The 13,709-nt window shown below is 40.6% G+C and overlaps 1 protein-coding gene across 3 annotated transcripts in view; it reads right to left on the reverse strand.

Annotated features, from left to right (window-relative positions):
• The window catches only part of lhfpl4a (LHFPL tetraspan subfamily member 4a), a 31,515-nt gene that overhangs the window by 7,650 nt on the left and 10,156 nt on the right, over positions 1-13,709 (reverse strand). The window contains exons 2-4 of one of the 3 annotated variants that reach the window (XM_085455612.1): positions 6,028-6,264; positions 3,495-3,511; positions 2,033-2,065 (exon numbers count right to left, since the gene is read on the reverse strand). In XM_085455612.1, coding sequence (XP_085311738.1) covers positions 2,033-2,065; positions 3,495-3,511; positions 6,028-6,264 — 287 coding nt within the window. The remainder of the gene's footprint in view (positions 1-2,032; positions 2,066-3,494; positions 3,512-6,027; positions 6,265-13,709) is intronic. The other 2 variants (XM_085455613.1, XM_085455614.1) reach the window with 2 other exon arrangements.

The raw sequence follows: 13,709 nt of genomic DNA on the forward strand, positions 1-13,709 counted from the left end.
AATCGCTGGAATTGTCACCTGGAATACTCACTTGCCTGCAAGCCCTCTGCCACTGGTCACTTCCCTCTTGGAATCGACCTGCCTCCTAAGATACCCCTCATGTTTATGCTCACTGCCACGTAAGACTGTAGTCCACTCACTCTTGGACATAGTTCAGTACCTATTGAGCCCTCTCGTTTCACTCTGGATTCACTCTTGTCCCTTTGCAGAACTCCCATTGTTGATCCTATTAACCGTGAATTCAAGCTTCCTCTCAGTCACCTTTGCATTATTTTTTAAATGATTTTGTGCAAATAAACTTAAAAAAAAAATGCAATCAGCTGGAATCCGCTCTTAACAGTCTGTAAATATCCATGGAGGTAACCAAGGAGACCAGCTGCTGGACTAGTGAGGAAACCTATTCCTGCCTGATTCTGTTTTAATGCAGTGCTGCAGAGATTTCTCCAGACTGGCTGAATCTCTTGACATTATGCACTATATATGGTGAGATATTAAATGTTTTCACAATTTGAAATTGATGAACATTATCTTGAAGTTATTGCAGTTTTTTGCTGACTTCTCTTGTCTTTGGAGAAGCTGTCTCTCCAGGGTCACGTTGTGGTCAATGGTTGTTGGACATTTGATAAGATACTTATGTGGTCATATTAAGGTACATATATTTCTACTTATTTAAGCTATGTGTTACATTTAACATAATTTTTAACTTCTTTAACAATGGACTTTTCCTAATTTTGGGATATCTTAAGTTCTTTCTGTTAAACAGAACTGAGAAAGGCTTTCTTTCCCTCTCATGGTCTTCCACTCATCCAAGCATTCATGCGTCTCATGTTTGCCATTTTTTAAACAAGATCAAATCATCTGACATTGAAAATCAACTCTCACATGTTTTAATGTTATTTTTTCCAGACTACAGGGTATCTTACTTGTTCTGTAAAGAACAGATACATAACATGAGGAATCTGTAGACAAGGCACAAGATTTTTTCATCATTAAGCATAGAACATGTAAAGAGCAAAAGGACTACGTTTTCTGAAATTCAATCTCAAAACCATCGATTATTATCGGCCAATAACTTTGCTTTTCATTAGCTTTTAAAATTGTAAATTTTGAACTAGTGTCCTTGTAATTAGTATCCGTCATCTACTACCTGGATATGATGGCTATACCAGAGGCCCTGAAAAACTGGCTGTGTTCCCCTGTGGGAAGGTAACACATTCCCAGAGTAGTCACCTCTGTTTCTTCATATAGAGTCAAATCCACCAGAGAGAGGGAATAAACCCTTTTGTCAAAAAGCAATTTATGAGGGATATGAAAATTGTCCTAATTTTATGATAAAATCATAATGAATAATTGATCATCATGATGATCATAATAATAATAATTAAAAAAAATAATTATTAACAACAACATGGCCCTGTGACAAATTGGCGACCTGACCCGGGTGTACCCGCCCTTCTCCCTACAGTAGCTGCAAACCAGCACGACCCTGAACTGGAAGAGCATAAGAGAATGGATCAGTGCCTTTGGTTTTAATTATTCAGTTATACACTGAATACTTAAGGTATGTAAAGTGCAACCCACAGCCCTCCTTGAAGCAGTAAGCCAAAAAACTAAGGACGGTCCCAGCCTTGACCAATGAGAAACATAGCTGGCGTGGGCCAGTGCTGACCAATGAGAAACATAGACTATATATATATTGCCCCCTGTGATGGCTGAGAAAGACTGCGGTAAGATCCTGTTTGACGTCCAGATGCAGGTGGACGCAGGAAGATGACCATATTTCCAAAAACTTTGAACACTTTCCTTTAACATTCAATTTGCTCTAAAAATTACTTTCACTTTGTAAATTGTATTGAGCATTTTCTTTGACAAGGAAGCTAATTAAACAGAATTAGAAAATAAGGATAAGTAAAAGTTAAGTGCAAAGTTTCTCACAAGACAGGAAAGCCATCAAGTTCTCAGCCATAACTGATCAAAGCACATGCAAGGAGAACATGCTGGAGATTAACTCGACAAAACTGCAGGGTCTTACACCATCCATTCGCAGAGGTGGACCAAGATGGAGCTAAAGGAAGGAAGGAAGCAGTTTTAATGTAACACTATGGTAACTAAAGGATCTCACTGTGCACGCATTTTGAACATTTCACATTCATGATGGTCTGCTGGTTTGTTTAGCGCTAGTAGTGATAGATTGCTATCCCATCAATGACATTGGTGCTTAAATTAAATCAACCTGACATCGCATGAACACCATTGGATACAGCTGAATCCTTGAACTTAAATCCTACTTCTTTTATTAAAAAACAAAAAAGTCATGATCTCAAAGAAAGAAGTGAAGAAAAACTCAAGGATATAAGTGTTTCATAGGCCGACGCCAATGAGCAAAACCGAGGCATAAGATGGAAAATGCAACAGTAATTTTCATAATGAACTGCATCTCTGAGTGGTCAGATGGTGGATGCACCTCGTTAAATTGTGCATCATTTGCTTTTATTTCATAAAGGACATTTCAGTATATCTTTTACTAATACCGGAAATTAGAGCATATTTCATAGCTTAAATTAAAAAAAAAAGACTTCAAAGAAGCACCGTTGATATTCACAGTACTACCTCCAGTGATTGTAATCACAGAACCTTTCCTGTGACACACCTGTCACCCATTTATGTGTGCAGAGATTTTTAAGTAGACCACACACATTGACGAATATAGACAGAAGCTTGACATCCTGCATCACGCACAGTCTTCAGTGAAAGGCCTTTCCCGACTTGACGTCTTGACACATCCACTTGCAGTGGGTCCCGCTCCTTTGGGAAAACGTGCCCGGGGATGTTTTGCTCTACATGTGACCACCCACTAAATTCTTTCGCATTTCTAGCTCTGTGCTTTTTATTTTAGCCTGCATTCACTCAAGTCGATACACGAGTATACAAGAGTCTCTAAAGTGAAGGAACACCATCGCTCTCGTGAGGACAAATGCTAAATATCTGACCTGACAGCAGGTCAGCTGAAGCTCAGACTGAAAATAAATTGTTTACTGTGCCATTTTAAATTGACATAACTGGCAATTTAAAACAGACACTATTACTTGACAAATTGATCGTGACTAAATTAGCGATTAAGAAAAATGCATGGATATGCACAGGATAGTAAGTATTGAGACTCTCTGAATCATGTTGCAGATATAATTTTAAATGGATACCGTCAGTTTTCAAAAAGGGTAACAAAAGTAGCAAAAGTAGTGGCTCATCAGCAACTGCTTACACTTTTCAGCTAATTGAAAATCTTATTGTATTGCTTTACTGGCAATACAATAAAAAAAATACTGAAATGGGATACCGAGCAGCATGTATTTCTATTCTAAATAATAACAGGATATTATTCAGACTAAATCTGAAGAGTTTAGTGTCTGTTATATTCATGATGTGATAAATACAGTAAATCAACCATGAAACCACAGACTGAAGACATGATGTACTCGTACATGTGCACTTACCCTTGACACAATGAAGTCTGTGGAAAAGAAACAAGGACAAAGGTCACACTTTGACTGATTGAAGGTTGTTGAATGAAAACATGCCTGGTAGTGGCTGTGACCTGACAGCTTTTAACAGTATTCTAACTTTATTTAGTATTAAATAATTATGTTATGAGATATCCAAATGTGACGTAATGTTTCAGTTTGTGCACTGACTGATTTTTAAAGCTCGCTGCCTGCCAGAGCTTATACAGAATTCACTTTTCAAATAATACTTGACTGTTTGCGGTTCATAAGAAGGGATCAATTACTATGTTTCTAAAAATCTTGCAACAGCCAAATACTTCATACATACATAAAGGGAGTTCTGGTCACATAGTTAAGTCACTATATCAGAAGTGCCATCACTGTCTGTGAGTGCCAATGCAGTTAATGTACTCCAGTCTGATAATCTGTTTGCTGAAGGACTTGTCAACACTCCTACTGTAATACTCAATTCAGTTCAACTCAAAATGTATTTGCACACATTGATTTAGCACCAAAACACAATGGAAGTTACCACAAGGTGCTTTATATTGTGAGGTTAGGTATGTTCTCCTTGTGCCTGTATGGTTTCTACCATGAAGGCCTCCAAAGAGATGCAAGTTAGGTTCAGTGGAGACTCTAAATTTCCACAGGTGTGGGTCAGTGTAAGTGGTTGTCTGAATGTACTCTGCTGATGAAAAGCAAAAGCAGAACCAACTTTCAGACAGAAGCTTATCCCAGTTCTTGTGCACAGTTTATTTTCAAGGCTTAAATGAGAATCACACGATTACAGAGAGTGAAATATTATACAGGAAGCAATTGCTCATTCAGGTATTGCTTTAGTGCTGATAGCTGGTCACTAGCACTCTGTTGAAGATTTCCCAAGATAAGCCTCTAATGCGTTTACTGCCTCTAATGTACACTATGTTTCCAAAAGAATTGGCTTGCTTGCCTTCACATGCATATGAACTTGAGTGACATCCCATTCCTTGGCCCACCATTTGCAGATATAACATCTTCAGCTCTTCTGGGATGGCCTCTCCCTTAGAGATAAGGTGAGAAGTTCAGCCATCCAGGAGGGGCTCAGAGTAGAGCCGCTGCTGCTCCACATCGAAAGGAGCCAGTTGAGGTGGTTCGGGCATCTGACAAGGATGCCTCCTGGGTGAGGTGTTCTGGGCATGTCCCACCAGGAGGAGGCCCCGGGGCAGACCCAGGACTTGCTGGAAAGATTATATCTCTCAGCTGGCCTGAAAACACCTTGGTGTTCCCCCAGACAAGCTGGAGGAGGTGGCTGGGGAGAGGGAGGTCTGGGCTTTTCTGCTTGGGCTGCTGCCTCCGCGACCTGGCCCCGGATAAGCGGAAGAAGATGGTTGGATGGATGGAAGTCTTCTGGGAAAGCTTTCTAAAAGGTTTCTAGAGTGTTTATGGGATTTTCTTTTACTGTTCTTCCAAAATCACATTTGGAAGATCAGAGGCTGATGTTTTACAAGAAGGCCTGGCTCACAGGTCTCTGCTCTAATTAATCCCATTAGGTGGAGGTCAGTACTCAGGCTGGTCAAATTCCTCGACACCAAGCTCATTCATCCATGTCTTTATGGACATTGCTCTGTGCACTGGTGTGTAGTCATGTTGTCAATCCTGGAAATGTTCCCAAAGTTGGAAATGATTATTTGGAGCATGAAATTGTCCAAAATGTCTTGGTATGCTGAAGCATTAAGAGTTCCTTTGACTGAAACTAAGGGGCCAAGCCCAACTCCTGAAAAACAACCCCACAACATAATCTCTAAATTTCACCAAACTTGGCACAGTGCAGTCAGACAAGTACTGTTCTCCTGGCTACCACCAAATCCAGATTTTCATTTGGATTGCCAGACACTTCAGAGGGCACAACTCCACTGCTGTAGAGTCAAGTGTGCTTTACACCACAGCATCTGACACTTTGCATCGTGCTTGGTAATGTAAAGCTTGGATGCAGCTGCTCAGCCACGGAAAGTTATTCCATGAAGCTCTCTAAGCGCTGCTCACTAATCTGAAGGGCACATGAAGTTTGGAGATGTGTCGCTATGGACTCTGCAAAAAGTTGGTGACCTCTGCGCACTGAGCTCCTGAGAATGACCCATTCTTCATTTGGATTGGTAAGTGAAAACTTTTGGCAATAAGGTTTTCTCCAGAAAATCTTATCTTTAACCTGAAAAACAACTCTAATAGCCCCAGTGCAGTTTGTCACAGCCAGCGTCTGGATTTTGGCTTGGTTTTTAAATAAATGATGATAATAATATCTGTTATTGTTCATATGAGGCTGCATTTATCTGCTATTGTTGTGATATGGTGCTAAATATATATCAACAAATATAAATAAAATGGAATTGAATGGAACTGAATTAGTTTTTATTATGTCCTGATATGTGAAACCTTACATTTTAAACATGGTGTACTAACCTTTTGTCATGAATTTTCTACATAACATAATGATGCTCTTTATTTCCAATGAATTTTTCTGCCTTGGTTTGTTTTCTCCAATCCTCACCTTTGTTTTCAGCCTTCAGCTCCTCCTGCAGGAAGTCCCTCTGCCGATTGCCCAGCACGAAGGCCAGAAAGGAGAGGATGAGGGCATCCAGCACGCCGATGATAGCCAGAATGTAGGCCCAACGAACAGAGCAGTTGCCCAAGGTATACTTTCCAGTGTCCTCACCACACATGTCCTGGATCACCTCTGCGTCCCAGCCATCCGGGAAGATCATACAGCCAAGCACGAGACAGATGGCTAAGAAAAAAAGAGGGAATGTAGGCCAGCAGTGAGCAAAGGGATTACTCAATTAATAATTAGTACAAAGATGTGATAGATAAACAGTAGTCACAACAACCTGAGTGGAACTGTATTTGTCTTGTGTGATACGGGATTTTGTTAGGGACCACGTATGATATCATGCAGAGTGATGGGTCAAAGTAACAGATGTGTTACATTTAAAAACAGCTCATGACAGAAAATGTCAAGGCTGTAGGACCCAAACGCATGCTTCATAACATGAAGGAATAACAAAAAGCCTTTCTTTGCTGTAAGACCCAAACACAAGGAAACCTAACCTAGAACTGGAAACTAGGAACTGGGACTGGGACTGGAACTGGAACAGAAAACTAAGAAACCGCAGAGCACAGACGACACACACAGCAATGTGGGAAAACAACAAGAGGCAGAGGAAGACAGGACTAAACACACAGAGGATAACGAGGGGATGGGATATACAGACATAATGAGACAGGGAGGAAGCCGAATGAACGTACTGAACACAGGACTAGGGACTATCAAAATAAAACAGGAAACATGTTTCACAAGGTGTAATGTTGCATGTTGTAATTGGCATGTTTTAACTTGGTGTGTTTAATTATTTTGCATGTGTTGCTGTGTTTTATCATTTTTGATAATGTTGTTTTATTCTTACAGTTTTGTTGCATGCTTTTATTGTGACATTTGTTGACCTGTTTCTGGGGAGCACGTCCCCCCCCCATACTCCCCCGCCCATGATCGCTTAACAGTTTGGCACACAGATCATGTGACACACCTGTGAGAGATCATTGCCTGGAAAAACTGCAAGGAGATTGACCAATCAGGGTTCACCTTTTGGCCACTGAAGGCCAATAAGTGGGCCTGTCAGGACGGATGAGAGTCATCGGGTGGTGAGCGGCGGCTAACGGGCAAAAGGACTAGGGTGATGATGATGATGGTGGTGGTGAAGATGGTGGTGGTGGTGAAGATGGTGGTGATGATGATGGTGATGATGGTGATGGTGGTGGTGATGATGGTGATGGTGATGATGGTGGTAATGGTGGTGATGATGATGGTGATGATGATGATGGTGGTGATGATGATGGTGGTGATGATGGTGATGATGATGATGGTGATGGTGGTGATGATGATGATGGTGATGGTGGTGATGATGAAGGTGGTGATGGTGATGATGATGGTGGTGATGGTGATGATGATGGTGATGATGATGGTCATGGTGGTGATGGTGATGATGATGATGGTGATGATGGTGGTAATGGTGGTGATGATGATGATGATGGTGGTAATGGTGGTGATGGTGGTGATGATGATGATGGTGATGATGGTGGTGGTGGTGATGGTGATGATGATGGTGGTGATGGTGATGGTGATGATGGTGGTGGTGGTGGTGATGATGGTGATGATGATGATGGTGATGGTGGTGATGATGATGATGGTGATGGTGGTGATGATGATGGTGATGGTGATGATGATGGTGGTGATGATGGTCATGGTGGTGATGGTGATGATGATGGTCATGGTGATGATGGTGATGGTGGTGATGATGATGGTGATGATGGTGGTAATGGTGGTGATGGTGGTGATGATGATGATGGTGATGATGGTGGTGGTGGTGATGGTGATGATGGTGGTGATGGTGATGGTGATGATGGTGGTGGTGATGGTGATGATGGTGGTGATGATGATGATGGTGGTGGTGGTGGTGATGGTGGTGGTGGTGATGGTGATGATGGTGATGGTGGTGGTGGTGATGATGATGATGGTGATGGTGGTGATGGTGGTGGTGGTGATGGTGATGATGGTGATGGTGGTGGTGGTGATGATGGTGATGATGATGATGATGATGATGGTGGTGGTGGTGATGGTGGTGGTGGTGATGGTGATGATGGTGATGATGGTGGTGGTGATGGTGATGGTGGTGGTGGTGGTGATGGTGATGATGGTGGTGGTGATGGTGATGATGGTGATGGTGGTGATGGTGATGATGATGATGATGGTGATGGTGGTGATGATGATGGTGATGGTGGTGATGGTAACCACGAAGCAACGCCGTGTAAATAAATGAAAGTGACTGCTCTCTTTCTTTCTCTTTAATTATTCGGCTAAGGCCAATGGAACTTTTTTTGTTTTATTGTTTCTACATAATTAAGTTCTTGTTGGCCGTTGTCTTATTGTTTGTTTCTATGGTAAATAAATTTTATTTTAGCAACTTTTATTAGGTTCATCACTTAGAATGAAGCAAAATGAAAGCACTGATCGGGCAATCTGCAAATTCTTCCTGGAGAGTCTGGCTGTCATGAAGCTTTTTCCTTTGGTTGCTAGCACACAAAATGCAACTACAAAAATGCAATTTTGTAGCCACTGAAAATTAAAATTAATTGACATACAACACACACAAGACAGCTGTGCATTAGTTACATCACAGTCACATTAACCATAGGACATCTTTTTGTACAGAGGTCACAGACCGTATATAAATTCCTCCATGTGTACTCAACTGTAAATCTCCACATTACATCTGATGGCCCTGTTCTTGTGACCATTTGGATCACTTTTTTCCCCTATTTTGAACTACAAAAGGATGCATCTGTGGAAACTTTGTGTGCGTGTTTATATGTGCATGCCCCCATAAGGCCCAAGTGATCCCTTGGTGTGTATGGGCCCAGCTGACGTCAGGCTGGCCCTAACAGATGGGTCCCTGAATGCCTCATTTACTGGACTATTGCTACTATTGAGAGCAGCACAAGGCAGAAACCCCCCCAGAAAAACTTGTATGAACTCAAACCGTAGGAACATGCAGGAATGTTGAGGGTTCAGCTGTTATAATGGACACTGAGCTGCATTCAGTTTACTTCAACGATAACAACACTATCCAAACACTCCATGTCTCGTTATAGACTGTGAAATAATACAGTTAACTATTATAGAAGGATTTGCATTTTTAAATTCATTTGTGTAAATATCTGGATAGATGTTTATGTTAAATTTACTAACAAAACAACAACATGTAAATGGTTTGTGTGAATGTGTGAAGCTCTAGGCATGGAGAGTTTTTGTAAATCGGGACTATGCCAGGGCATGAAGTAGAACCATTGCTCTGCATCTCCACCAGAAACAAAGAGAAAAATTTGCTGCCAACACCTGAACAAAAGCAGCTTCGGTGAGTGGTTTCCCCACTAATTTATTATTTCTAAGAAAATCGATTAATGGTCTTTATTAATTAACGGCATAAAAAAAAAAATCATGGTCTAATAGTCATTTTAGTTATGATGCCAGACAGCCCACAATTTTGAATTGGTTTCTGGGGATGTTGTTTCTGAAATACTAACCCAAATGAAACCCTCAATAAGCTCAGCTGATATTTTACCCACAATCTAATTTGTTAAACTCTTTGACTCTATCGATTCCTCTGCGGTCCCTCCAAATTGCTCTTTGCCATCAGGCTGTTTTCCAGGCTACTTCAAACACGGTGTTGTCCAACTCCTGTTGGAAAAACAAAGCCCAAACCTGGACTTGTCACTACCCATGGGCTATAGGACCATTTCAAAACTTCCTTTTATTGCCAGAATATTAGAAAAGCTTGTTGGGACACAATTACGGAAGGTTTTGAAGTAGCAAAACTTTCAGTGTGGGTTTCAGAAAGTTACATTCCACTGGAATAGCTCTCCTTAAAGTCCTCTAATGACCAAATATAAGTGACTGTTCAGTCCTTGTTTTGTTGATAGAGGAGTAGACAAACTGGCTTTCCAGGCTAAACGATAATCTTCTAAATTAGTGGGAGATGCTAGTTCCTCTTCAGCTTATGCCTTATCTGCTTAAGGTACACATTTGAGAATTATATCAGGGAGTCAAATAGTCGACTACTCTTGTAAGAATTTTGGATAAAAGGAAGGTCGAAGATTGTTTAGCAGTTTAATTACTATCTGATGAAATAAAAACAAATGTGCAATATAAATGTTTGAAAGAAGTGGATCTATCAAATGATCCTAGATATATCACCCCTAGAGTCAGTGTCAAAGGGACTCTTCTAAGTGAGAGTTTCTATGACAGACACTGCACAAGTATGATCTTTGTACCTCAGTGTTTACCGGCACATTTAAAATACGTCATCTAATTTATGCAGTTTACTTCAGAAGCAACGACAGCAGGTTTAATGTGCTGTTACGAGTTTTTCTCCTGCCTGTATGACAGAAGTGAACAACATTCACTTTTAATGATTCATCCAGACTCATTTTAATCCATGTCAGGAAAGCTGGGGAGGTCCCCTGTGTGAGTGTCTCTGAATGTGCACTCATGCATATTAGAGAAAAAAAAAAATCAATGTAGGTTTCCTGTGAGTTAGCTCACTGGTGTGAGAGACAGTTGTGTGTGTGTGTGTGTGTGTGTGTGTGTGTGTGTGTGTGTGTGTGTGTGTGTGTGTGTGTGTGTGTGGTTTCCAGACTAGCACAAACATGATCCCATTTTTGTAGCATGATACTTTGATGTCCTCATATTCCTGTCACTCTTCGCAGTGTGGGGTTTAATTTAGCCGCTCTCTGCTGTGGAACAGGACGCTAATAACACAGCTGTGGCCTCACTGAAAGCTTTGCTCTGTCTTTTTCTTTTTAAATCTCTACTTGGTGCATGGACTTCCCCAGCTACGACGAGCCCCTAGGACTCAGTAAGGTTTGGGAAATACAGTTATTTTGATTACAGGCTGCATTAAAGGTACCGTGTGAGGGTTTAGACAAGGCATAATAAATCTGAGCCTTTCTTGAAGTCTAATGTGCTGAAAGCTCATAAAATTAATCTTTTTTTTTTAACATTTCATTGAAATGTAAAAATATGTATGAATTCAATACTACAGGTCACAAGCAAGCAAAATCCAGCTGCTCGCATTTTAACCAAAACTAAGAAATGTTTGTATGTCTCATATAAAAACCTTTTTATATGAGACATACAAAAAGTATGTGGTTGGTTTTTGATTTAGATCTTCTAGTTTTACAGCTAATTACATGGAAATTTTGCTTAAAACTTTTTTATCACTATTACCTGATAATTTACATGATAAGTCTAAGACCTCCTTTGTGCAATGGCCATTAGAAGAGCTTTTCTTGCTTTAATCTTATTGAAATAACCTTCCATTAAAATTGAACCCCCACAAAAATTAGAGCCTATTCATTATTTTATACATGAGCAATCATTTCCCACACTATATAGTGAAGCCAGTCAGCTATTTCAGGCATGCAATAGATCTTACACAGAGCAATGATTTGTTCTTCTCATATCCTATACCAACCACGCCCTCCCAGTTCAGGGATTGATTTAAGCTGAAGAATGTCATTTCTCCTGTCAGTGCCATTGCTGCCCCGTAGCCACCTTAATATCCACCTGCTATTCATCCTGCTTTCCCTGTATCAGTCATTTTTGTTGGGAGAGTTGAGCTTCAAGTGCATCCTGCTGCTGTAACAAATAAATGAGAAATAACACCTGTTTGTGCCGGCATTATATACGGGACAATCACAATGTAGCTGCTGTCAACTTACAATGATTCAAGATTTACTGGTTAGAGGGTCATCAGTAACAAATGTTAGTCTCAGAAAGGAATGCTTAGCATGCAATTTAAAGAAATAAAAACAAGCATAAAAAAAAAACCCAACAACCTACTGTGTGCGCGTAAAATGCTCATTGGATGTACTGGTCTTCCAAAAGCTATTCACTTCAGTTGTGTTTTATTAGGATGCGTTCATGTTATGTTGGTTTGAGCTGTGGTGACTCAAAAGGCCACAGAATCTGAATCATCATCAATTCTGGGATCAAGCTGTATTTCCTAAAGAAGGAGAAATGTGTGCAGCAAAATGATGACGATTTTCTACCACTCAGCTACGTCACGCACAGTAGACTGTGGCAGTATTGAATCTGGGTCTAGTCCAGATTAAAGCTCCAGCCATCTGAGCCCAACAATGAATAACAATTCTTTTCATACAAAGTTATAATGAACTGCCCCTGCTCTGCACAGACATGTGTTAATCTTTAGTTTATCACTAAAGTTCATTGTATGTTTCCACTTATTTATTCAGCTTTTTCTTTCCCCTGCCTTTCTTCTGAATGATTGTAAGTTTCATACATGCAGTACAGGTTAAAAGTACGAGTAGATGAGAGGCCATGGTTGAGAAGAGAAACACAAAAAAAAGAGGGTGGAGGGATGCTGCTGGGTGGAAAATGAGGCTAACTACACAAAAGACAGAGACATAAAGACAAGGTGGTGATGAGGATGGAAAGATTTGGAAGAGGGGAGAAGGAGGTGGTGAAAGGGCAGCAAGTGGCAACAGAGCACATGATGGCCATTGTTTTTGATGTGAGGATGAAAGAATGGGATCCAAGGAATACACAGCGGCAGTATACGCACTGTCAGCCAAAACACGGCAAACAGCCAGGGCAAACAGACGGAAATCCAACACTTCCTGTGGTGTGCCAGGGAGGACTATCCCATTTCCAGCTGCTTTTTAGAAAAGTCGTTGCTCATTGTGTGATTTATTCTAGCATAATTTAAACTGATCGTATGAGACATGAATAAGAAAATCTTATGCTAGTGGGCAATTGGGCTTCTTTGGGACCAGTGGAACAAGAGAAATGCCTTCCTTATGTATTTTTTTTAAATAAAGAAAGTAAAATCACACTGATGTTATTTAATATGTGCTACATTCTAAAATAAAATCAGTTTTATAAGTCAGGAATATGACTTATAAATATTCCTGAGATGAGCTCCCTCCACTCCATAAATCCATTAATGGACACTACAACAGAAAAACAGTATTTGGGTTCAGGTTGAGCAAGGCTGTTCCAGCCGGTCCAATAGCCACAGCGCTGTTGAATTTCTCAAGTAGAACAAGATCCACCAGATGGGGCACATGGTGATGGGACACCAGGTGCCAAGAAGGCTGGGTACTCTGAACTTTCATTCAGTGTGTAAGTAAAGTTTGACACACCCATTCTCTAACCTGGAGGTACAGGGAAGCAACCCTTTCATCGACTGTCTTCTCGCCCTGTAGTACTAACAGTAACCTCTCCTATGATAAGTGGACATCAACTCAGTCCACTCTGTAAATCTAGTATCTTACAGCTTTTGTTGTAGCTTTGAACCTCTGGTGCCTTGGATACTGGAGTTTAAATGTTTACAAAGACAGAGCCACAATTAAATTTGAACTTTGTGGCGCTTTAGCCTGAAGAAACTTTCTGCTCAACCCAATGAAATGCTGTGTTTTTGTATGTAAAAAAAAGTACCTTGCTACCTGATGTAATAAGTTGGCATCCCATTCATTTAAATACACCATATATAACTATCATTTGTTTGTTTGAACAGTGTCAGAATAGCAAGTGTCTTAAAATAGCCTCTTGCATTTGTATCCATCTTTACGTAATATTTGGTGAGTTCAGTGTACTGT

The sequence above is a fragment of the Copadichromis virginalis genome, linkage group LG5, assembly GCF_057382275.1.
Source record: "Copadichromis virginalis isolate Kocher_CV1m ecotype Utaka linkage group LG5, C_Virginalis_male_GT1.1, whole genome shotgun sequence".
Lineage (NCBI taxonomy): Eukaryota > Metazoa > Chordata > Actinopteri > Cichliformes > Cichlidae > Copadichromis > Copadichromis virginalis.